At 36.4% G+C, this 25,765-nt stretch overlaps 1 protein-coding gene across 6 annotated transcripts in view; it reads left to right on the top strand.

Moving 5' to 3' along the window:
* The window catches only part of TBCK (TBC1 domain containing kinase), a 196,946-nt gene that overhangs the window by 68,713 nt on the left and 102,468 nt on the right, over positions 1–25,765 (top strand). For all 6 annotated transcript variants that reach the window (XM_014839107.3, XM_070504540.1, XM_070504538.1 and 3 more), the window contains 8 exons: positions 2,473–2,522; positions 2,956–3,085; positions 4,069–4,167; positions 5,779–5,841; positions 6,547–6,673; positions 8,276–8,326; positions 9,660–9,743; positions 17,116–17,201. In XM_014839107.3, the coding sequence (XP_014694593.1) occupies positions 2,473–2,522; positions 2,956–3,085; positions 4,069–4,167; positions 5,779–5,841; positions 6,547–6,673; positions 8,276–8,326; positions 9,660–9,743; positions 17,116–17,201 (690 nt within the window). The remainder of the gene's footprint in view (positions 1–2,472; positions 2,523–2,955; positions 3,086–4,068; positions 4,168–5,778; positions 5,842–6,546; positions 6,674–8,275; positions 8,327–9,659; positions 9,744–17,115; positions 17,202–25,765) is intronic.

The following is a 25,765-nucleotide window of genomic DNA, read 5'->3' as shown; positions in this document are numbered from 1 at the left end:
TGTATTCCAGATATGGAGTCTTTGTTGGCTGTTTGTGGTGCATATATCTTCTAGTCTGTGACTTTTCCTTTAACTTTTTGATGATGTCTCTTAATGAATATGATATGCCCAGGTGTAGATTTTTTTTGATATTTATCCTGTTTGATGTTCTCTGAACTGCCTGGATCTTTGTCATTTGGTGTCTGTTTAACTTTGAAAATTTCTAATTTTTATTCTTATTGCTTATTATTACTTATTATTATTTATTCGTATTACTTCAAATGTTTCTTCTATTCCTTTCTCTCTCCTCCTTCTGGTATTTCTGTTACACATAGGTTACATCTTTTGTTTCTATCTTAGAATTTTCATCTCTGCTGATATTACCCACCTGTTCTTACATGTTGTCCACTTTTTCCCTGAGAACCCTTAGCATATTAGTCATAGCTATATTAGATTCCTGGTCTGAATTCCAAAATCTCTGCCATATCTGAGCATGGTTCTGAAGCTTGCTCTGTCTCTTCAGAGTGTCTTTTTCATATTTTAGCATGCCTTGCAATTTCTTGTGGAAAACTTGACATGATGTAGCCATTAAAGGAACTGTGATAAATAGGCCTTTGGTGCAAGATGTCATGTTTATCTGGCTGTTTACTATTTGTGTAGCTTTTCTGTCAGAGGCAAAAATTTCCTTGATCTTGTGTCCCCTGTTATCTTTGGGTTTCTTAGATACTCTTTTCTAAATAGGGTCTGAGGCCGCACCTCTTTCAGCTGGAATCTGCTGTTACTATCCAGGAGCTCTGCTGACACAGGGACCGGGATGTGTTCTGTAATCCCATGAGTAGGTCTCAGCCTGCTGGTGAGCCTGTCTCTGGGCTGTGACCCTCCCACTGCTTCCCAGCTTCCCAGCCTCCCTCCCTCTCTCCCTCTCTCCCTCTTCAGGTACGACAGGAAGGCTGGAGGGAGCTGGAACTGGGTATTGCTCTTCCCCACATCAAAGACTAGAGAGGCTGGAGTTGGATAACCCCGCTAACACACACACAGTTTTTTCTTTTCCTGGGATGGCAGGTTCTCCTCCAGCCTGGCTGCCTGTTGATAGGTGCCAAGCCCTTGTCCCTCTGTGCACTGCCATCCTAAGGGCAGTGATCAGTGTCTGTCAATGCTCGCTCACCTCCCTTGTCCCTCTGTGAGCTGCGATCCTAAGGGTGGTTATCAGTGTCCTTCAGTGCTCGCTCACCTCCCTTGTCCCTCCGTGCGCTGCCATCCTAAGGGCAGTGATCAGTGTCCGTCAATGCTCGCTCACCTCCCTTGTCCCTAAGGCAGCGTTCAGTCCCACGTCACTGCATTTTGCTTACTTTTTTAGTCTTTTCTTGTCTGTTTTTAACTGGAAAAAACAGAAAAGATACTTAGAATATTTATGACTTTTAAGACAGTAAAACCCAAACTTTAAAAAATGTGTATATTAATAATGGAGTAAAATTTGGGAAAATCTTATTTTTCTACTTAGAATTTTAACCCATGAAAGAAATACCTAAAAGATTAAAGGCAAAATGGGATAAATGCATGGCATGTCAAACTTTAGAGAAAAGCCAGGCATAAATCCAGTGCTTGCCAGATTCTCAGTGTTGGGTAGATTTTTCTTTCGCCTTTAAAAGTTCCAGGAGTAGCTCAGAGGGCTCAGTGCACGATGACTGCAATCCGCAGGAGATCAGTGCTGGCTGCACACAGCTCGAGCTCCTGTGTCGTTCCCGGGGCAGGTGCTCCGTCTGCAGCTTGCAGGCTGGCCCGAAGGGCAGAGCGCAGGCAGGACGGCATTAACTTACTCACTCTGCTCAGCACGTGCCTAAGATTCCACTTTACTGCTGCCTGCCTTCTTACGTCTTTGAAGAATACCTATAATCCTGGCAATGTCATTATTTGGAGCAACATTTTTTATAATGACTTTGTGAAAAAGATAATTAAGAGACTTGAATTGTGTCAGTTGATTTATCAGCTGTTTAAATCATGCATGTTCAGAGTGTGATGTGGAGATTCTTTTGAACCCTTTTTATTAGCACCTTCCTTATATCTTAGTTTTTATTAATGTCAAAACAAAAATAAATCTGACTTGAGCTTTAAATTAAGGGATGTGGATTAAAAAGTACCTTTTAAAGTAATCTTCATATAATTTAAAAATAGCCATTTATTAAATTTCATATTAGTTTTAGTAATTCTGAATTGAGTTTGGAAAACTATCATAATAGGTGTCTCACATTTATGAGGCACAGTTGGAGGTAAAAAAAAAAAATCAAAAAACTATTCTTCACAGCTAAACTTAATCACAGGAGGCATGGTATATTTACATGTTTATGATAAGAATGAACTTTAGTTTCTATTTTATACTCTTCTTGGTATCTTTATAAATTCAAGATTTTTACGTTATTTTTCCTTTTAAATACAGATCAGTGTTGCTGTCTCAGATCATAAATATGACAAATATTTTCTCTTTAAATTTACCAGAGATTAAAAGATGTTGGTGGAGAAGCATTTTACCCGTTACTTGAAGATGAGTGAGTATATATAATCTCCTTTTACACTTATTTTTCTTTTCTGTTTATATCAGGTTGGTAAAAAGCTTGTACATTTTCTTTGAAAAGAGTTTCCTACATAGAATACAAAAATATAGTGTTTTGGGGCTGGCCCGGTGGCGCAGCAGTTAAGTGCGGACATTCCACTTTGGTGGCCCAGGGTTCGCTGGTTTGAATCCTGGGTGTGGACATGGCACAGCTTGGCACGCCATGCTGTGGTAGGCATCCCACATATAAAATAGAGGAAGATGGGCACGGATGTTAACTCAGGGCCAGTCTTCCTCAGCAAAAAGAGGAGGATTGGCAGATGTTAGCTCAGGGCTAATCTTCCTCAAAAAAAAAAAAATATAGTGTTTTGTTTTTTTAAAATTTTATCCCTTTTGTCAATGTTTATGCTTTTGTTTCTCATTTATAGCCAGTCTAACTTGCCTCATTCAAACAGCAATAATGAGTTGTCTGCAGCTGCCACTCTCCCTTTAATCATCCGAGAGAGGGACACAGAGTACCAACTTCACAGAATTGTTCTCTTTGACAGGCTGCTAAAGGTAGGGATTCTAAAGTGTGTTATAGGAGCCCATGTACAATCCTTGTTTTTTATTTCATTGGTAATTCTTATGGAATCTTGATGTCATGAGAACACTAATTCTTATGACCTATCTTTTCTAATTAACGTTAATGTAAAAATGATACATGTTCATAGTAAATAAAATTAAAAGGTAAAAACAGGATGGAGGAATCCATGCATAATCATGTTAGACAAAAGAATTAATATCCTTGATATTTAAAGAATACCTGAAAATCAACAAGAAAATCACTGTTATTGAAACAGAGAAACGGATAAAGAACATAATAGAGTTACTAGTCAGTAAAGCTATTCAAAGTATTTATCCACACTAGGAATGAATAAAAAATTAAAATAGGCTTTTTTGCATACTAATTAGCAAAGTGAGCAAAGGTGTATTGAGATTGGAACAGTCATTCTTTTGGAATAAGTATAAATTGATTGAAACATTCTGTAAAGCTCTTTGAAAGTATATATCAAGAACTTTAACAGCATCCATACCCTTTGTCCTAATGATTCTCTTCTAGAAATCGCTCCTAAAGTAAAAAATTTGTAAAAGGACAAATGTATATGCTAGGATATAGAAGTAACCGTAATAATAACTTTTTTGAATACTTTGTGTATCACTAGATATTTTACTTAGTGCTTTACATACATTATTTAACCCATGTGGGGTGGGTAATATTATTCTCCATGTGACTCCTTTGTAATTCTCCCAGAGCACAAAATAGAATGATTCAAAACAGTAGGATCAGCTCCTCTCTTTGTATTGTACGAGGTTTACAGAGAATGAGGAACCATTCCACTGCTGACTTATGTGTGTTAATACACAGACAAAGTCATTTCAGATACTCAGAACTGTGTTGCAGGTCACCCTTAGCCTTATCACTGGCGTAGTCAGAACTGTCTAGACTAAAGGTGGCACTTGGTAATGTGTGGTATTTTCATATCTTTCTTCATCTCTAGGCGTATCCATATAAAAAAAATCAGATCTGGAAAGAAGCAAGAGTTGACATTCCTCCTCTAATGAGGGGTTTAACCTGGGCTGCTCTTCTGGGAGTTGAGGTAAGAAAGAAAAGTAGGTTAGCAGCTGGTCAGTAGTGCTAAGAAAGAAGAAGGAAAATGCTTTCTGAATATATGTTTTTCAAGTTGTTGGATAATTATCTAGTAAAATGTGAGCATTAAGAATATTTGACAATTTTAAGTGAAAGGAATAGAGGAAAAGAATAGACTAGGTAGAATATAAAAATATAATTGAAGGTTTGTTAGATTTATTCTATTTATTGTTTAATGAGACTCACAGAAGTTATCTTGATTATTAATTTTAAAATCAGAATATTTTGAGAATATATATGTATAAGTGTTTAGTCCTGCTAATAAAGTCTGTTCATTTAGGAATACGATAGAATTGCCTATTTATAAAGAGTTCTGTCTAAATTTGAAGAAATCTTCCACTCCAATTTGAACCTTGTCAAAAATCATTAACATAATTTTAGTGCCTTTTGGCATGTCCATCTCCCCAGAACCATGCAGCCAAGAGAAACAGCTGCTCTGTCTTCTGCAGCACCGTACCTGTGGCAGTGAGGGAAGGAGGGGAGTCACAGCGGTATTAGGGTGGCTTGCGATACTAACAGAGAACTTCAGTAATGGCAGTCATGATAACGGGCCAGATCCTTGCCAGATTTTTTCATTTCCTGTCAATTTCTCTGTCATCCTGCCGTCATATATTCTCTTACAGATAACTTATGGATCTCCCCCACCAATTTTTTGTGTTTTAATTCCCCCAACTATTTTCAATCCTTTTAACTTGCTGTTGAAAGAGTTCTTGATTACCTTGATAAGAGTCTATAAAGTTTGATTGGTTGCTTTACAAGAATGCCTATTGTTCCACACCATACATTAATAGTTAGAATTGTAGACCATATAGTGCTAAAGTTCAAGAGGACTTCCGAGGTCAGGTTGTCCAAATCTCTTGTTAAATAGACGTGCCAGAGAAGTTGATACAGCATGTAATGTCAGAGTTTGGCCTCCAAATTCCTGGCCCTTTCTCTACCATTACAGTAAACCAGAGTAACAAGAATTGTTCCATGCTTGGTCCTATAGAACATGACCAAAATTTGAGATGGCTTGTCCAATTATTCCTTCTGTAATGGTGTAACTGAAAAATGTAAATGATCCATTTAGTCCCTTAATGGTTCCATAAGTACGTGACATTTCACTCTTTAATTTATCCCTAACTTCTGCCTCCTAGGGCTGAAGTACCACTCCTTGAAACAGTTTCATTTTTTTTTTTATTTCATTACCAACTTTAACAGGAATATTTCTCGTGGGATAACCGCCCTCCCCACCCGACCCAAGTTTTTAAAAATTTCTTCATGAAACTTACGGCATATGAGATGGCAGTGGATAGAGAGCAGGGCTGTTGTGTTGTGGAGGCTGAGTAAGCACACTCGGTAGCTGAGTGACTCGATCAATGCCTCTGTCTTCTGGTTTGTAGAATTCATATGTCTGCCAGTTGTCACAGACTCTCATCACAGATTGTCAAAGATGAAGAGTTTTTCTTAAGAGGTATACTTTGGGTTTGAATGTGCCTCTCTCTAATTGTTTTCAAAGATAGATGTTTATAAGAAGTAGATTTTGCCTAATTAATAATTTATATATCTTTTTTTTTTGCAGGGGGCTATTCATGCGAAGTATGATGCAATTGATAAAGATACTCCAATTCCTACAGATAGACAAGTATGATTTAGATTTTCTTAAACAACCTAAGACAATTTGCCAAATCTTTAAATTTTAGAAAGACATGAGGAATTTTCTTCTTGTCCTTATGAGTACTCAGCAGCCCTTATGTGCGTATGGTATTAGACTAAGCATAACTCTTATACTCACAAGTTAGTGAGCTAGAACTGTTGCTTAAAGGAGTGTAGGCCGGGGGCCAGCCCCAGTGGCCTAGTTCAGTGTGCTCTGCTTCAGTGGCCCGGGTTCAGTTCCCGGGCACAGACCTATGCTGCCCTGTTAGCAGCCATGTGGTGCTGTGGCCCACACACTCAAAGAAAATAGAGGAAGATTGGCATAGATGTTAGCTCAGGGTGAATCTTGCTCAGCAAAAAAAAAAGAGTGTAGGCCAAGTAACTTTGCCTAATAATTGCAAGTTTTTATCTGAAAATTTGCCCTTTATTTAGACCAGGTTGTAAAGGAAGTTTTTTGAAAAATGTATTAGTACATACCTTTTCAAAAGAAATAGTCTGTTTTCCTTGTTTAAGTATACATGTAACTTTTTTGGTATTTCCAGAGGATTAATATAAAATTCAAAAACTTCAGACACCAGGATTATGTAGGTGACCTATTCTGAAATTCATAATTCAGTCTCTGCTTTTCCTTATTTTGGAATTTATTGGAGATCACTTTATTACATTTCCATTTTATCATTTTGCTTTTTTACAGATTGAAGTGGATATTCCTCGTTGTCATCAGTATGATGAACTCTTATCATCACCAGAAGGTCATGCAAAGTTTAGACGTGTACTGAAAGCCTGGGTGGTGTCCCATCCTGATCTCGTGTATTGGCAAGGTAACTTTGTTTCCCTAATTTATTAGGACTCTTTTTGAAGTATTAGGAGCATGTTACATGACTGACAATTTTAAAAATTAAAACAAAATAATCAAAATATCCTTGGCTTTGAAAAAAGTCAATACTAAAGCTATGATCCATTTTTGAGAGGTTTATATGAGAACTTTTTTTTTAACTTTGTCTAAATACCTAGTAGATATCATTTAAATATATGATATTCGATGAGACAACTTGCCATCACATTGTTAGGAAAGTAGAAAGAATATTTCATGCTATTGTAATCTTTGTGGGTACATTTTTTCAATGCTCATGCAAATAATAAAATAATTTCATACCTTAAATAATTTGGGGCTAGTTGATATTCTTGACATCTCGTGATTCACAACATATGCTTATCATGGTTATTAGGAGTTGGGGGAATAGGATATCACCTTAAATTACTCATTTTATTTATTGTCTCTCTTTTTTAAATATCTTTAATGCTCCACAGCCTTGATTTCTAGGTTTTCTCATAATTATTTTTGTCATTGATAAATTCATGAATGAGAAACCCATTCCACCCAGTCCTATTTTTGAATTCATTGTTATGAAGAGTAGTTTTTATATTTCAATTCTCTGTTTCTAGCCAAACTTAAAATGAAGCATTATTTTTCCTAGTAGCTCTGTCTTTTTAAAAAAGAGTTCTATATTTTCCTAAAAATTATAGGTAGGTTTATGTACATTCGTTCAACATGAGAACATATAAATAGCATTATCAATAAAGGGAGTGTGTCATATATTTGTACTTTACAATTTTTAGAAGATTTTCTTTCATTGTCCCTGAGAAACATGTAAGACAAATCCCCATCGCCCAGACAAGGAAGCCTGCCTGGAGATGTGGAGCGGTTGCCCAGGTCCCACAGTTAGGCTCGGAGATGAGGAAGCCTGCCTGGAGATGTGGAGCGATTGCCCAGGTCCCACAGGTAGGCTCAGAGATGAGGAAGCCTGCCTGGAGATGTGGAGCGATTGCCCAGGTCCCACAGTTAGGCTCGGAGATTAGGAAGGCTGCCTGGAGATGTGGAGCGATTGCCCAGGTCCCACAGGTAGGCTCAGAGATGAGGAAGCCTGCCTGGAGATGTGGAGCGATTGCCCAGGTCCCACAGTTAGGCTCGGAGATGAGGAAGCCTGCCTGGAGATGTGGAGCGATTGCCCAGGTCCCACAGTTAGGCTCGGAGATGAGGAACCTTGCCTGGAGATGTGGAGCGAGTACCCAGATCACAGTTAGGCTCAGAGATGCGATTACATCCTAAGGCTTCTATCATTTTTACACTTTTCTCTTACTGTATTTCTCTCTTCAACTCATAATAATATTGATAATCATAATAGCTGATTTGTACTGGGCATTTGCTATGTGCCAGTCACCATCAGTTACTCTTCACCATAACCCTGAGGTCATACATTTCTGCATGGGTAATCCTGATAATGCTTAATCTATATAGAAGTAATGCATATAAGAAGGTATTTAAGGTCTATATCTACATAATCCACGTATTATCTACGTATACCTGCAATTCTACTGGATTACATTTATTTGAATTCTTTCTCCCAACCCCTCCCCATCAGGTCTTGACTCACTTTGTGCTCCATTCCTATATTTAAATTTCAATAATGAAGGTAAGCCTGTTTATCATTTAAATAATCATTGTGCATATTATTCTAAAATATTTTATTCAAACATGAAAGGTTTTTGTTTTCCTTGTAAGGTTCTTGCTTTCTTCCTCATAGATGCTGTAAATTTCTATGAAATAATGTGTTAGACTCCTTTTAGAGAACGTGAAAGATTAATTGATTGCTGGGGAGTTTCAGTCGTGACCAGGCAGAGACTAAAGATTTAGGGGAGAATCTGCTTATACCAAATGTGCTCATCCACTTTGGTGACCATTTTTGTGAAACATTGGAGAAAATTCTGACTTCTTTAAAGATTAGTTTTAGTCTATGTATACTTTCCAAACAATTTGTAAAGAAATCTATATTGCTCTTGCATCTCCAAAGCATGTCATTTCAACCTCTACTTCCTTAATGAAGACTTTTCATATTCTCCCTCCTGAGCCTGTACAGCACTTAATATTTCCAGAAATTTATCTTGTGTATGTTTTGCATTATAGTTATTTATATGCTAATATATAACCCGTTTTTTTGGTTAGCATATTTTTTAACGACAAGATTTTTTGTTTTCTGTCCCTCTGTTATAATGCCCTTTTTATAGTATGTTTTTCAATAAATATTTGTTAAACTTAATTGACTCAAATCCCGAATGATATCACGTGTTGTAGAGAGTGTCACCATATCTAGCATGAGTCTCTAGAAGCTCAGTCTCATAATCTCCATCTTTTCAAATTCTGCTTTTTGTCATAATTTGCATAGATTTCTGCAATTGGTTAGATAGCGTAAACCAGAAACTAAAATTTCTTTATTTGAATAGTTTTTAAATGTACAGTTCTCTGATATCATTACTCATTAATCTAGACTAGTTTTCCTGTATTTAGTTAGGCATTGTCCATTATCATACATATTGATCCAGGAATAGTAAAGGATCAGTGTTTGAAAAAACAATTTATGACTAGCATTTCTAAATCCAAAGTTCTCACGCTCTTTTGTTTGTATCAGCAAAAATTAAGGATCTTGAGGTTTGTATAGCTCATTAATGATGATCATGTTTAGAGATTTAAAAAATGTATGAAGTCTGGTAATAAGGATTTTTATTATTGTGGGATAATGATTGCCACAGGGGTTTGAAACTGAAAACTTGCTGGGGTGATTATCTCTTGTTGTCCAAAATACTATTTTAAACGATAGAGGGATTTTCTACCCTTGATTTTCTGTTTCCATTAATTATTAACATAACTCTTGTTTAATAGTAGATTCAAGGAATGTGCGCTGAGTGAGTGACTGCTGATCGTTTACCCGTTAACTAATTTGTTTATCCCTTTGCCGTGTTCTTTCTTAGCCTTGGCTTATGCGTGTATGTCTGCCTTTATCCCCAAATACCTGTATAACTTCTTCTTGAAAGACAACTCACATGTAATACAAGGTAAGCAAATGTCCTTCCTTGTCTGTTTACAGGGCAAGTGCTTGTTACTCAGTTAAATTTATGATTTTCACCTGATCAGATAGGGTGATTAAACCATCACTAAAACCCATGAAGAGATGGTTAAGTTTAGTCTTTCCACTAAGTCCACAAAGAATTTAATATCTAATCTCAGTTCAGTTCAAATTCAGGCATACCAGTTTAAGAAAAGTCAAGTCTAGCTGTTTGTCTGTCTCACAATTAAAATTGCCCATAAAAAGCTTCACCATGGAGCAAGCCTATTGTGAATTAGTACAAAGGTTAAACAGTGTTTGTCTAAGTAAGTAGATATTAAAAACACTTCTCTTTCATCTCATTCCCCATGCTTGAACCCAAAATATCCTCCATTTCTCCTGCTTTCCTAAAATACACCATTCCTTCAGAGTCCAAGAGAGGCAACCATCTGTGAATTCTTTCTGGAGTACTCAGCCACGTTCAAACTTGCAATATAATTTTCTGAACTCCTTTTTGAAAGTAATGTAACAGAAGTTGATAATAAACACTTTTGAATCAGACAAACTTTGTTTCAAATTTAAGCCTCATTACATATTGTGAATCTTGGGCAAATAGTTTGCTTGTTGTAATTTTTCTCATATCTAAAATAAAGATTGTTGTAAAGGTTAAACATAATAACATATGTAAATACCTGGCATATAGAAACATTCAATTCAATAACAATAATTGTTAATATTTTATTGTTATTTTTACTATTATTACTATTTTATTACTATCATTATTACAGTTTTTTTGCTAGTATAATAATCATGGCATTACATATTGCTTTATGTCATATCTTTTGAAGAAGATTTTAATGTTTTAAGGGCAGGAGATTTTCTTATAGTTCTGTATTTCTTTTAGAACAGACTGCAAAGCTGGTCACACAGTCTCCCCTTTTACCGTTTTTATAAAACTTATCAGATACCCCCTTCATTTAGACTTTTTATTTATACATATATGTCTTATTAATTCTAGTAAACTTTAAACAACTTAAAGCTGATAGTATGTCTTCTTTATACTTATATTATTATGGTTTGGTCTAATTCTCTCAATTTGAATAGACAAAGCAGGACACAACTACAGGTTGTGTCTGATTTATCAAAAATTCTGACCAAGTGGGGTCCCAATTAGCAATATTTTTACTTACTTAGAAATAAGTGTAAAAGTAGAATATAAGAGGTCAATATAATGAGAAAATAATTAGAAAGGAAACAGGAAAGGAAATGTAAATTAAAAAGATAAAGAAGCTGAAAAGAAAAGAGAAAGAGGGGCCAGCCCTTTGGCCTAGTGGCCAAGTTCACTTGCGCGCTCCACTTTGGTGGCCCGGGGGTTCGCTGGTTCGCTGGTTTGCTGGTTCGGATCTGAGATTACTAAGATTACTCTGAGATTCAGAACCTTAGAATACCAGCTGGATTGAAAAAGATGGAGGGATTTCAAAGGGATAGATTGATTAGAGTTTCAGAGATATTGCAAAGCAAGCTTATAAATTGTAGGAAAGACATACTTTAGGCTATTGGAGAGAAAAATCTGGCCGATGAAGAGAAGCAGTCGTTTAGTTATTAGGAATGGGAACTAACCCTTCGTGGAAAACCCAACTATACCTTAGTGTCACTTTGCACTTAAGAAAGGAGCAACCCAGAAAACTGGCCTCTAAAACTTAAACTGTTCTTTGATGTCATTCTGCTGTGGATTGTCACTAACACAGCCATTGGAATTTTGCCACAACGTTGAACATATTCTTGTACTGTTTGTAAAACCAAGGCAAATCCATACTTGGACCGTTGAAAGATGTGATCCCTACAGGTCAGAAAGGGAAAGAGAGAGGAAAATACGTATAAACCGGGGAAATTAAATTTGGTGAAAATTTCCCCAATTTTCTGTCTATGTATATGTGTTTCTAAATCCTTTGAGGGCAAGAGTGGTATCTCCTTCACTGTATCCCTAGCATTTAATGTGTGCCACATGCAGCTAGGAGTGGATATGTAACTACACTGTGATGTTTTGAGAGTTAAAAGGACGTTAACTGCATCAGACACTGAGTCTACAGGTGCAGCTGGGCTCTGCCAGGTAAAGTAGGATGTGTGGTCATACTACACATAGACGTTCACTAAGTCTTTGAGGGGGAGGGAGAAAGGAAGACAGACGTCAAAGTCTAAAGTCCACTTGTCAAAATGGGAGTGTGATATAAATCTCCTTTCTCATCAGACAGTAACAATGAGGGGCAATGTGCAACTTCACCATAAAGGGTTATGTATTTGGAAAAACAGTGCATTGCCTATTTCCAGTTTAATGCACATCTTTGTCATGGATGACTTGATGATAGGATATTGAGAGAGAGCAGGAAATGCATTGGGCATAGCCTTGCCATTTTCAAGAATGTCTTGCATTGTGTGACTGAGGGTATTTTTCCTGAGACAGAAATGTTCTACCTTTACTAGAAATGTTATAAGAACTACCCTGAGGCGCAAAGTGAGTTTGCTCATACATTTTTTATCTTTTTATCAAAAAGAAAATGGCTCACAATGTAGCCCTAAAAATTACCTTTCTCTTTTTTTCTCTTCTTTTGAACCTCTGTCTTCCCATTTAGACAGAAAGCTTGGTGCTTGTTCTTGTGACTTTAGACAGTAAGCCAAATTTTACAGCCTGCAAACTTTGTAATAGGAAATAATCTAATTAGGTTCATTTGCAATTGTTGACCTTAAACAAGTAGACAATCTGTTATTTCTCCAGCAAAAATGGGTTTATTCAGGATCAGCAAAGAATGGCAATTTGAGGTCTGCAAGTATGGCGAGTCATGTGCAAGTCCCAGCAGCAGGGGGAGAGGGGACACTCTGATGGAGGGTAGAGGAGGTTGGGAGCCTATTGTAAACAAAGAGGGCAAAGTGTTCGAACTCCCTGGCTGAGTTGTGACAGTTTCTCATGGGCTGAACTTCTTGCCGTCAAGAAGAGCAAGTCTTTCTTCCTCCCCTTGGGCACCATCGACGTAGGGTGTGAGAGCTCCCCCTTTTGGCCTCCCGACTGCATTATAATGAGGTTTCTGTTTATTAATTTTCACACAGTAAAGTAACTTCAACTTCTTTTGAGTGCTGTGAGTGAAAATGTCACCAAATGGTTTAGCTTGGGCACATTATAGTTGACAAGAGATTTATGGCTCTGCATATTTATCTATACTTAATCATCTTCAGGATAAACTAACAGCCTGATGGAAAATAACAAATAATTATAGAACTGAGAATGCCATTTTTTATTTGTGAGCAGAGGAAACCTTTTGCTTTCAATCTGTTGCCCATCACCCTCTACTTCTTACCCCAGCAAAAAGAATGAAATCAGAAAGATTGGTCAAGAAGGAAAAAATAAGCATATCCATGTGTGGGACTTTTTGAAATTTCATCTCTGTATCTATTTTATGTTTTTTTTTTTTTTGAACAAACAGCTTATTTCTAAACAGCTGCTCAAAAATATGATAGTATCAAGTAATATCCTTACACTGAATTCTTTGTGGATTGTCATTTTAAAGTATGTAACAAGAAGCTGTTTTAAAGGAGAGGAATAAGAATTTTTAATATGGGGAGGGTTTAGAAGGGAAAAAGACAACTTATTTTCATTTTATATCTCATTGCAAAAAATTGAGGTATAAAATTTCATTAAAACACAGAAAATTTTTATTAGACATAATTTGTATAGTAGTGAAACATTAAACTTCACCTGAAGGTTAAGGAGAAATTTTACAAATACCTTGATTTTTTTTTTTTTTAAAGAATAGTCTTTACCCTTACATGGGTCACCTATTAGTTATAAAATACTATTTGGGGGTTATTATATGGCTCTACCTGTATATCTGTATTATTAGAAATCACACTTAGAGTGTTTTCTGAATATTTTAAAAGAGTCAGCAGTAATATCTGTGAAATCCTTTGTTTTATTTTGACTACTGGTCTGTTTTTCTGCGGCTACCCTTAAAGTCTCTCAGGTTTGTTTACAAATCAAAGGACATATGCATTTCAGTTTTTTGGGTTTTTTTTTTTCTTTTTTTCTTTCTTTTTTTTTTTAAGGAAGTTTATCCCTGAGCTAACATCTGCCAATCCTTCTCTTTTTTCTGAGGAAGACTGGCCCTGAGCTAACATCCATGCCCATCTTCTTCCACTTTATATGTGGGACACCTGCCACAGCATGCCTTGCCAAGTGGTGCTATGTCCGCACCGGGGATCCAAACTGGTGAACCCTGGGCCACTGAAGTGGAACGTGTGCACTTAACCACTGTGCCACTGGGCTGGCCCTCAGTTTTTTTTTAATTTGCTGAATTTCTGAAATAACTTGAAATATGACATAGTGCATTTTTCATCAGTTCTATCATATTCCCCCTTTAAAGAAATTTTTCTGAGTATAACAAGCCATAGTATGTCTCATTCCAAAGCCTGTCGTGAGCAATCAAATTTATGCCAGCCTTATAACTTATATAACATATATGCAATAATATACAGCCTATAATAATATATAAAATGTATATGTATATTTGTGTGTATTTTATACATATACATATATATGTGTTTACACAGATTTCATATTTATGTGCAATTATAATGCATATTGTATATCATATAAATCTAGCCATCAATGTTTGACAGAACATGAGGAAAATATTTTCATGATGGATTAGGTTTCTTTAGTATATCCTCAATTAGCCATGTTATCTCACATAGTAATTATCTTTTATAAGGCTCAAATAAGAATGCTATTTAATAAAGGAGCATAGTTGTGGAGCATTACCTGAAGCATGATTTTCTGGTTTGAAATGAAGCAGCTTTTTGGAAGTTAATAACTATGCTTTCATCAAGATACAGCTGAATGCTTGTGATTGTTGGTGTTGCATAACTCTAGCTCCTGGGTAAATTAGGACTATAAACATACTGTCACTAATTGGAAGTAAGAAAAGAAGTTAAAGAAAAGTTAAACGTGTAAGTTCCCTGGGGCCATGGGGTCTGTCCTGGGTCTCCACTTTAATCTATAACTCTTGAAGCTGATGTTAATTGTACCTTTCTTGTTCTTAGAGGAAAAGATGAGACAGTGGATAGATAGAATGGATTCTGTTGCAGTAAAATAAAGAAAATCAATTTTCTTGATTTTCAGATCAAGAAAAGTATTAATCACATCCCATTCTTTATCCAGCACCCATGGGTAAGGTTCACATTAGCTCTGGAATTCAGCTTTATCATGGTATTCAATACAGCACCACCTCCACTTTTCTTTTTGGCCTTCGTGCTTCTCTTTGTAAAATATGTAGCATTGCACATAGGTAAACAATTATATAATACATTGTGGTCGTTAAAAGCAAAGTTTTAATTGAGGAAAATGAGGGAAGGCTACTTATACTAACAGATTGTCAAGGATTTAGTCCTATTTCTTCAAATATTAAAAATAAAAGAACTTTTAAAAACTAGAAAAGAAAGGCAGACATTATTTTTAGAGATTATTTTCACCAAATAATTGGTTTGAAAAATAGATCTGTTACTTTATTAAAGGGAAGAGTTGAAGTTATTAATTGAGGAAAAACATTCATTGAGTTATTGTTATGTCAATCTCAAAAAATAAATAAGTTGAGCTCTTTGAAATATGTGTTAATTTGTTTCTAATTAATAAAATATGATGGTTACTTTCCCTTGAGTTGATTGTTGCCAGTGTCTTGTTTAGATTAGTACATAGTAAGTAAATGGGCAAGAATAGTAATTTGTTGAAAGAATGGAAAAAATAAGGAAGTATTCCTCATATTCCAGCTGAACCCTCTGAATTAGAATAGGATTAGTGTCAACAGCAGATATGTTTAATTGCCTACTGTTTACCTGTTTTCTTTTTTTATTTAGGTAACATTGATTTATAATATTATGTAAATTTCAGACGTTATTCCTAAATGTGCCACATGCAGAGTCTTAGATGGAAATGAGTGGAACTGGAACAGATGCCTACATCTGTATATATAAACAAATTTGAGGCATAATTATCCCATTTGCAACAGCTTACAAAGTGTTGTTCCTTATTAAATATCTGTTACACTTTCTGAATATACGGTAAATGTGAGACATTTAATATTGCTAGAGAAAGTGTATTTGTTGAATTTAATAGGAAGACATCATTCGTCATGTGTACAATTTGTGATTCAAGAAATGAACTGATAGCTCTGAAGGTAGAAAATAAGTTGTGGCATAGCTTTTTGCTATGTTTGTTTAATAGTATTGATGCAGGCTCGGTGAGTCAAGGAGTCAAAAGAAAGATTTCTTGGATTCTCAAGGTCTGGCAGTAGTGCTCTTTTATTCATAGAATAGTATGGAATAGCATGGGAACAGGACCCATGGGCAGTAAAAAACTGCAAACATGGGTTGAGGGTAGGGCTAAATTTAAGGCATAGGTATGTGAGTTACAAGACAAAGGAAAGATTATGTAAAGAAAAAGTCGTTAAAATGGTATCAGTGCAGGTGGGGTCTGATTATTGGGTAGTCCTATAACTTTAGATAAGAATCAGATCGGATTAAGTCAGGATGTGCTATGCTTCCGGAGGATGATATAGATCATATAGATCGGTATGTAAGACAGGTCACCTTGGGCTTCTCTCCCTGGGGCAGCCTTGATCCTCATCACAGCCAGTGAAATTTTATCCCATCCAAGTCACCAAACTGTAGGGGAGGAAGACATTTCCTCTACCCGCTCTGGGTTCTTCTGGCCGGAGAATGAATTAAATTCACATGAGACAGAATAACAAGAGAAAATTAAACAAAGCTTTATAACATGTATACATGGGAGAGGCTCAGGCAACCTGAGCAACTCGCCAAAATGGCTAAAGCTACCACCTCAAATGTCATCTTCAGCTAAAGACAAAAGGGGATGTTGGTGGTGGGAGGAATCAGTTACATGAGGTTACCAGACAAATACAGTAAATAAGAATAAGATTATTATGCAGATTTAAGTCCTTGCCTTCCCCATTAAGAGATTCTAGAGATAAGGTCATCCCCCCTTCTTCCTGGCACAGAGCGGGAGACACCTTTACAGATGGAGATTTCCTTTACAAATGTAAATATCTCTTAACAAAGGGTAAGTAAATTCTACTTTTCAGAGTTTCTTTCCTGTCTGCAGTTTTTAAAAGTAACCAGCCCAAATAATCCTCATCAATATCAGTAAGTGATTAAAGTGGTAACAAAACAGAAAATTATCTATTAAAGTATGTTTTCTTCATGGAGAAATTAAATTTCATTCAAAATAGAAGTAAAACTGTAATATTTGTGAATTTACTGTCTTTATTTGAAGTACTGTATAAAGATGATGATTGCCTTAAACTCTGTTGTCATTTCAGAGTATCTGGCTGTGTTCTCTCAGATGATTGCGTTCCATGATCCAGAGCTGAGCAATCATCTCAATGAGATTGGGTTTATTCCGGATGTAAGTACAAGGTGCACTGATAGAACAGGAGGTAAACAGTAAAGCAGGAATTGGCAGCACGAGAGAATACTGTTTTTAAAGTTTTGTTGTCATAGAAGTCCATATATCTAAACAAGTTCCTGCTGCTAGTTGTAGCCTGTCATCAGGTTTGTGTGGTTCCTTCCATATTCTCAGCCTTAAGTAAAGGGAAAGTATATTATGTTTCTTGATACTGTCAAATTGTTTTGAAAACTCAGTATGAGCATTGTATTAAACTGTACTGTGAAGCGTTTTCATTTGGATTTAATGATACTCAGGGCTTCTTTTCAAGAAGTAAGAAACTAGAACTTCAGTGAGTTCTTAAGTAGCTGCTTCTGCTTTGCTTGATGTATTACCTTGGAAGCCTTGCCAGATTGCAGCTTACTCCCTTAGCTTCTTCGTAGTCCACGTCAAACCAAAAGTCAGAGCTGACTCAAAGGTTAGCCAGGTGTAGCACAGCCTGTTTCTTATCTGCGGTGTGTGACATGGATCAAACCTCCTATTAAAGGCAGTTGGAGTCCAGGATCATAGGTTTTTTTAAACCTCACAGAACACTTTTTGAGATAGAGATCTCCTTATTCCATCTTAACCTTCTTTGTTTTCTGATCATGGCTTTCCTCTTAAGGCTTATATCCAGAGACCAGTATATTGATGGTAAGATTAAGGGTGAAAATGTTTATGTTATCACTCAACTAATGCTTTTACAGTGTTAACAATAACACTTATAGTATAAATACTTGCAGAGTGCTTTGAAGTTTAAAAATACTTTCATAAATATTATTTCATTGGATTCTCAAAATAAATCTGTAAGGCATATAAGCAGATAATTTCAGCATTTAATAGATAAGAAATTTAGTGTTCCGGGAGGTAACAAAACTAGTCACAGAACTACAACTTTAACTTACGTAATTTGACAACCCTCTGCCCCGGTCTAGTTCATCTTCCATTGGGAGGGTAGAGACTAAAATGTGGTGTACTTACCCTGAGTCCACTGCTCTTTGTACTGAGCAGAGGCTGCTGTGATCTCTGTGATGTGGCTTCAGGCCTGAAGTAGCCATCCTTCACATATACGGTGTCATTTGCTTCTAGGCTGGCGGAGAAATACCTTTCATTTTAGTACATGGCTAATTCAATGAGGGCTCCTAAAAGAACATACGCAGACTGTACAACAAACAGAAATAAAGTAAGGACAAGCCCTATAATTATGCATAGAGATGAAAAATCTTGTAAAAATCTTAACCAGTATATATAGTATCATAGTAAGTATTCGTTTTTATATAAGCCATCCTTTCTTGTTTCACATTACGAATGTGAGATATAATACGAAACAACTAGGTGACGTCTTCTGACTAGAGTTGAAGATGTTATAGAAGAGCTGACTGCTGAGTTGGTAATTATGTTAGAGTTTTGAGGGAAAAAATAATAACTAAGATACAGACTGAAAGAAGAGAGAATTAGTTTCAAAGCATTCTCTTGAAAGCACCTAATTGTGCTCAGTTCTGAACAGGAAACTACATTGGTTCAGTCAGTGTTACAGGTTGACAGGAAGCATTTATGTAGAAAATTATGGTGGAATTCTGAAGGCAGTCTGATAAAATCCTAGATATATTCATGAACATAGATGGTACTAAGAAAGGAATCACAAAAGGAAAAGTAATTTCTCTCTGCTTTAGATAATCAGAACAATGGAACTCTGAGTATGGTATGAGGAGCGGTGAGCAAAAAGTGCTGTTTAAACTTATTAATGTGAACATGTCTTGAGTGCTGACTGTGCCAAGTACTGCTCCTCCCTCTTTAAATAAACAATGCCTCTAATCCTCACAAGTTTGTAAGTCTAATTAAATATGGAAATAAAATTCTCCGTAACAATAACATGAACGGTAAGAGGAGGTGGAACGCTAATGTTTCTGTGTTATGCAAGGGGAAAATAAATACACTCGTTATAGTTAGACATCAAGTCAGGGACCTTTGCAGATCTGGGATTTCACCCTACGTAAAAGGTAATAACTGAGCCTGTAACTGTTTCATGGATCCTGGCAGAAAACCCAAGACTCCTGGGTAAGAGACAGAGGACTTCATCACTCACACCACACAGCATGCAGCATGAACATTAGCACATTGGTGGTGTTTCCCTGGGCTCCTAATCCTATAGAGATAGTGTAGGGTCCAGAGGACGCCTGCATATATGGTGGATGGCATTATAGGAGAAGAACTCTATAATGGACAGTATAGTGGACACTATATGGGACAGTAGGCGTGCCTTCTCTTTGCTCTGGTGAGAGAGAGAGACTATCTTTTTTCTTCCAAGGTTTTAAGAAAACCTGTCCTTTGCTGAAAGGGAGATTCTCTCTCTCTTTTCCAAGGCTGTTTATATGCAAATGTATTTGAAAATATAATCTCAAACAAAGGGCAGTCAGTGTCTCCGTTCACAAGAAATGCAGAAGTACAAGAATGCATATTAAAGTGATTAAAATGTAATGATAATCACTAAAATAATAGAAAGAGAGTGTGTAACTTCTAAAACAATAGAAGGGGGATGTGTAGAACAAAGAACAGTCAACCAATCCTGTATAAAAACATAGAAAGAATGTAAGCTAATTAGATATCCCAATAAAGGAAATTTTCAGATTTTTAAAAAGTCCATCTATATGCTATTTATAAGAGATGAACCAAAATTTAAGGATATGGGTCAAAAAGGAGATAAAAAATGTATGTCAGGCAAATATTAACCAAAGAAAATTAATACAGTGATAGTCATAAACAGAAGAGAAAACACAAACAGACTCACCCATATAAAGAATTTGGTGTGTGACAGAGATGACTCTATAAATCAATTAGAAAAGAAAGATTATTGAATAAATACCCTGGTACAGTTGGATAACTACGGAGGGGAGGTGGGGATCACAGACAATCTCACACCATACGTAAAAATAAATTCTAGATTGACTGGAAGACCTAAATATGGAATGTCATATTTATAGTTTCCATAAGGAAAGCATTCTTACGAAAGTTATAGAAAGTACAAAACATATTTAAAAAAGAATTTGAATTAAGGAGTGGTACAAGAGGGCCTTCCATTCTATTGATAATATATTATCTTGATTTTAAAAATTTCTGAAGCAATTCTTGCAAAATATTAATAATGTTTGTTAAATCTGGGTGAAGGATACACTGGTGTTTGTTAAATGTGCTGCTATACAGGATGAGTTAATTATTCAATAATTTTGATGTAATGCCTTTATTCTGTTTATGCTTCCCTCCCCATTATGTCCCCTCCTGTAATTCCTGGGACATTTTTGTATAACTTCTTGTAAAAACTCTTTAATACTAGTATTATGATGAAAGTATTATTGACTTATATATGTAATGTGATTAGTCTCATGAGATATCCGTAATTCGTGTGGGGTGGTGGACAGTTCCTTGTGGGATGACAATGTCCAGTAGATGGCAAATGCTGGGCATCCCGGCCTCCAGCCACTGATGGCCTGAAATAATCCTAATCGTGGCGACAATAAAAGGCTCACACATGTTCCTGAAAAATGACTCTACATATCCCCCTTTAGGGAGCCGTTCTGTCACTATTGAGAATCCTAGAGTAAACAAAGGGAAAAAAGAATATATCTTATCCTGGAGAAGATTCCCTTTTCCACAACTATTTTCTTGTAACAGAGAATGGGCAAAGTGAAAGGTATTTAACAAGGTTGTAATGTTAACAGGAAGATTGTTTTGAAATCTTTTATCTTGTTTTTTTGTCTGCTTTATTGTGTTTCATTGGCCTCTTTCTCAAGTCCGTAGATAATATGAAAATGTTGAGAATATTTTTAAATTTAATTTTAAAAACAGATTTGGTGTTTTTAACATAGAGATTGTTGACAATAGTGGTAGGAGGGGTGTGATAAAGTAGAGAATTTTTCTTACTCTATTAATAATCACATATTTTTAGTTGCATTTCTTTAGCTTGTATATGCAGTGTTTCTTTTTTCCTTGAATTATTTCCTTCAGTGTTCTACCTTTAAAATAATTGTTTAGGTGACTTTCTGCTCCTCTAACAACAATACAGGCTGGGATCCATTAAGGGCGAGGGTGGGCACTTTGGTAATGAGATCCCAAGCTGAGTTTCCTGCTCAGTGACTGATCCTATCAGAGTAAGCCCTAGTTTACCTTTCATCACTGAAATGCAGCCTCCTGTCTCCGGAGGGACTGTGACTCCTAGCTCCTTTCCATTTGCCATGGATCACAGAACTCCAAACACAGCGCTGCTGAAACTTGAATAGTTAGGAGTATTGTGCATTGATGTGATGCTTAGATTATATATGTCATAGTAGTTATGTGATTTACATAGAAATAGTGTGAGTAACGTGTATTTGGCAAAATTGGGACCAGAGTGATTGTTATCATTTTTCTCTTGGTGTGTTTCTGCTTCTGAAAATATACCAGCCCTTGAAATGAGAACAGGAAAGTATGCTTCTTCGCTCTTAAGGAAACTATTTTTCTGAAATGTCATAAATTGCATTCAGCTTGCAAACTACAGAAGTTGTCAGGTGGCCATTAAGAGAAGTGATAAGGCCTGTATCCCAGTGGTATGTGCCCTTTGAACCTGCTGTCACTGCTGAGATAAAGCTAACAGTTCAGTGATAAGCAAGCATAGGGCAAACCATTGTCATTGAGTGCAGTCTTTTTTTTTTTTTTTTAAGATTTTATTTTTTTCCTTTTTCTCCCCAAAACCCCCCAGTACATGGTTGTATCTTCTTAGTTGTGGGTCCTTGTAGTTGTGGCATGTGGAACACTGCCTCAGTGTGGCTCATTGAGCGGTGCCATGTCCCCGCCCAGGATTTGAACCAACGAAACACTGGGCCACCTGCAGCAGAGCGCACAAACTTAACCACTCAGCCACGGGGCCGGCCCCAACTGCAGTCTAAATGGATGCTTACACCACTACTGATGTGCTCCTCCCTAAAAGCTTATCACTACCGTTTTTTTCAGAATTTATATTCAACTGAGTTTGTACTAAGAGAAAATGTGAAAGGATTGCTCAGAAATATTTACGTATTCATCTGCTTGTTTGTTCATTTGTTCCATCATTTATTCCCAGCCTTGACGATGTTATTGTTACATAAAGAAATTTTAGATTTTAATTAAAGAGGAGACTACTGATAAGGAGCTTTTCAGATTTTATCAAGATGTGGTTACAGGGTAAATTAGGAAAGTGCACCATATTTTGAATTTCCCATCACGAGTCCCCACTAACCTGTCCTGGTCCGTATCTAGAGTGCTAGGATGTATCCTTTTGTCTGGCTGCAGCTATGGTGTCCCTGACAGTAGTCCTAAACCCATTATGCTGACCTAGGGCTCTTTAAGGCCCTTGAATACAAGTGGCTTATTGAGCTCTCTTTCTTACAATACAGCTTAATTACCTTTCAGAAAGGCCCAAATCTTGGAAACCCAAGACTTGTTAATTCCACCAGGAATGGTAAAGTAATATTTTAGTACCTTCTTGCTAAGAACAGATACACACAAGTTAAATATTCAGCAAGGTTCCCTATTTAGTAAATCCTCAGTTGAATCCCCCCTCCCTCTTTCCAATCTAATGTTATCCTTATACTGATTGAGACACAAGTGAAAGGAAGTATGGCATACAGCAGCGGTTCTCAAACTGTTTGGTCTCACAACCCCTTAACATTTTTAAAAATTACCTAGAATCCCAAAGAGATTATGTGGGTCGTATCTATCAATATTTACTGGGACATTTAAAAAATGCTTTTGTATTAATTTATTTAAAAATGGCAATAACAAAACCAATGCATGTTAACCAAAATAACATATTTTTCTGAAAAATAATTGTTTTCCAAAACAGAGTAGTATTGTTTTATATTTTTGCAATCTCTACTTAATAGAAGAAAGCTAGATTCTTATATCTGCTCCTAAATTTAGTCGATTGTGATGCATTGTTTTGGTTGAAGTATGTGAAGAAAATCTCGCCTCACACAGATGTGTGGTTGGCAGAGGGCGTTTCAGACTGTGGTAGTTTCTTAAAGCTTAGTGGCAGTGTACAATCTAAAACCGTATCAATGAACTTTTCGTACTCTGTTACATCCAAATCCATCCGTCTATCTTGTACTTTGAATGGCTTTTATCCATGCATGATTTTGTAATGTCATGCACTGGTCATTTGGAAAATATTGGTTTGCTAAGTTATGTAGATCTTCCAACTATGAAACAGTTCATTATACAGTATGAAAAAAATCAGTTCACTAATATCACCATGAATCTCATTCACAAAGCCATAAAGCATTGGGAAGCTGCCAAGCTCACAGTGGCACATAAAAGTTTTCCAAAATTCTAATCTTCGCCTGACAGCTAGAATTTTTTCTTGGAGTGACAGGCTCACTTCATTCATTTTTGAGAAATGTATGCCAAATATCCAAGCCTGAAAAAAATCATTTTTCGTATGTCATTCTTTCAAGTAAAAAGCAGCTATGTTGACTTGAAGCTCCAATGACTGTCCAAGTGCTTTCTCTCGAGACGGTCTTTGTCCTTCATTACAAGGCACACGTGCTGTATGCACGCTCCTCAGTTTGTCTTCTCGTGAAACGGTTAGCAGGATGCGTAACACAATTAGTGATTTCCACTCCCTCACAGGAATATGGCTGTTAGGCTTCAGGCCGCGGTCTGGGTTTGTGATGAGTTGCCAACAGTTTCATCCACCAGTGGTTTTGCACCGTTAGCACAAATGTTAACATGGTAAAAAAAGAGCAGAAAACATCTTAGTGTCGATATGAAAATAGCTTGGAATTTGTGGCCCCCTAAAACGTCCTGAAGATCCCCGGGGGCCTGTGACCACGGCTGGAGAAAGCTGGTGTGGAGAGTAAGCACTTAGACAGCGGTGTCCGGTGGCCGGAGTTCTCATCCTGACTCTTCAAATTCTTAGCTGAATTGTAAGTTTCTCATATCCACAGTCCTCTTACTGTTGATGTTGATTACAGTAAATCAGAGAGTTATCGTGAAAATTAAATGAGGTAGTACATATTAAACTGTTCAACCCAGTTCCAGGAACACAGTAAGTGTTAAGGGGTTAACCATTATTGGTGTTCTTGTTGTACTTATGATTGGAGTCTGATCATGCTGCACTGTTTCTTTGGTTATATTAATATGATTTATACTTAGAAAGGCATTATATTACAAGCTGTAATGGATATATTATCTTGCTGCATCAGTTAACGAATACTTTGTCAGAGGAAATATAATCCTAACAGTAAAGACTTTCTTGTTTGTCTGAGTTGGTGAGATTGCCACTTACCACTTTGAATTAACCTTTTTTGTTTGCTTGATTTTTAAGCTACTCTTCTGTCTCTCAGAAAATGCTATATAGCATGTTTTATACCCTTTTACTTAAATTAAAATTAATTGTTTGAAAATTTTGAAGATTTTTTAGTACTCAGTGAGATCGTTGAAAAGTACTCTGGAAGTATAGCTAATCCTTCCTCAAAATGATAATGTGAATCTCAGAACCATTAAATTATCCAATGATTTTATTACTAATTTCTACTTTATAGTTTTTCAGTTCAATATTGTAAGTCAAGTTAGAATAGAGAAAGGTATGTTTATGCAGTTACTCTTTTTGATTCCTTTGTAAGTATTAGGGAAATCAGTATGTGCAAAAGATGTAACTAGTATAACCTTTGGTATACAAGGGAAAGAAAATTAACCATTTATCATGTGGGTCTAATGGACCTTTTAAATTATTTTTATATGTTTAAGTAATTTTTTGAATGATTGGCAGAAGTAGAATACAGGCATAGTAAAATTAACTTTATTAAAAATTTTACTAAGGATTTAGGGGCCGGCCTCGTGGCACAGCGGTTAAGTGCACACATTCCACTTCGACGGCCCAGGGTTTGCTGGTTCGGATCCTGGGTGCGGACATGGCACCACTTATCAAGCCATTCTGTGGTAGGCATCCCACATATAAAATAGAAGAAGATGGGCATGGATGTTAGCTCAGGGCCAGTCTTCCTCAGCAAAAAGAGGAGGATTGGCAGCAGATGTTAGCTCAGGGCTAATCTTCCTCAAAAAAAAAGGAGAAAGAAAAATTTTACTAAGGATTTAAACATAGCAGATCCCAAGTTTTACTCCATATATTCCTTGTTTTGAAATATATATATGTGAAATATGCATGCCTTGAACTTTCTGCTCATCTGTCATGCATGAACCTGAAGCATGTCCATCTTGTAAATACTGATTCCAGATTTCAAATGCATCTCTAATGGGTTCTAGCTTTTCTCTGGTTCTTCTTGTACTTGCATGGTCAAAATGCAACTATCAAAACAAAATACTGACGGGGCTCATAACTTTGTTGGAGAACAGCTATCTTTTTTGTTCCATAATTGCAAAATATTTTCATTTTTAGGTTTATGAACACAAGTTAGAATGATAAATCTAATGATTTCTTTCTAATCAGCTATTTTCTTCCAATCACTTTGTAAACACACCTACCTTTAGCGTTTGTCCACTTAAATTGTATAAAATTTTGGTGCAGAAATATCATT

The sequence above is a fragment of the Equus asinus genome, chromosome 3 (assembly GCF_041296235.1).
Source record: "Equus asinus isolate D_3611 breed Donkey chromosome 3, EquAss-T2T_v2, whole genome shotgun sequence".
NCBI classification, from domain to species: Eukaryota; Metazoa; Chordata; class Mammalia; order Perissodactyla; family Equidae; genus Equus; species Equus asinus.
Note: the sequence above shows the minus strand (reverse complement) of the source record. Positions and strands in the feature narration are given on the sequence as shown.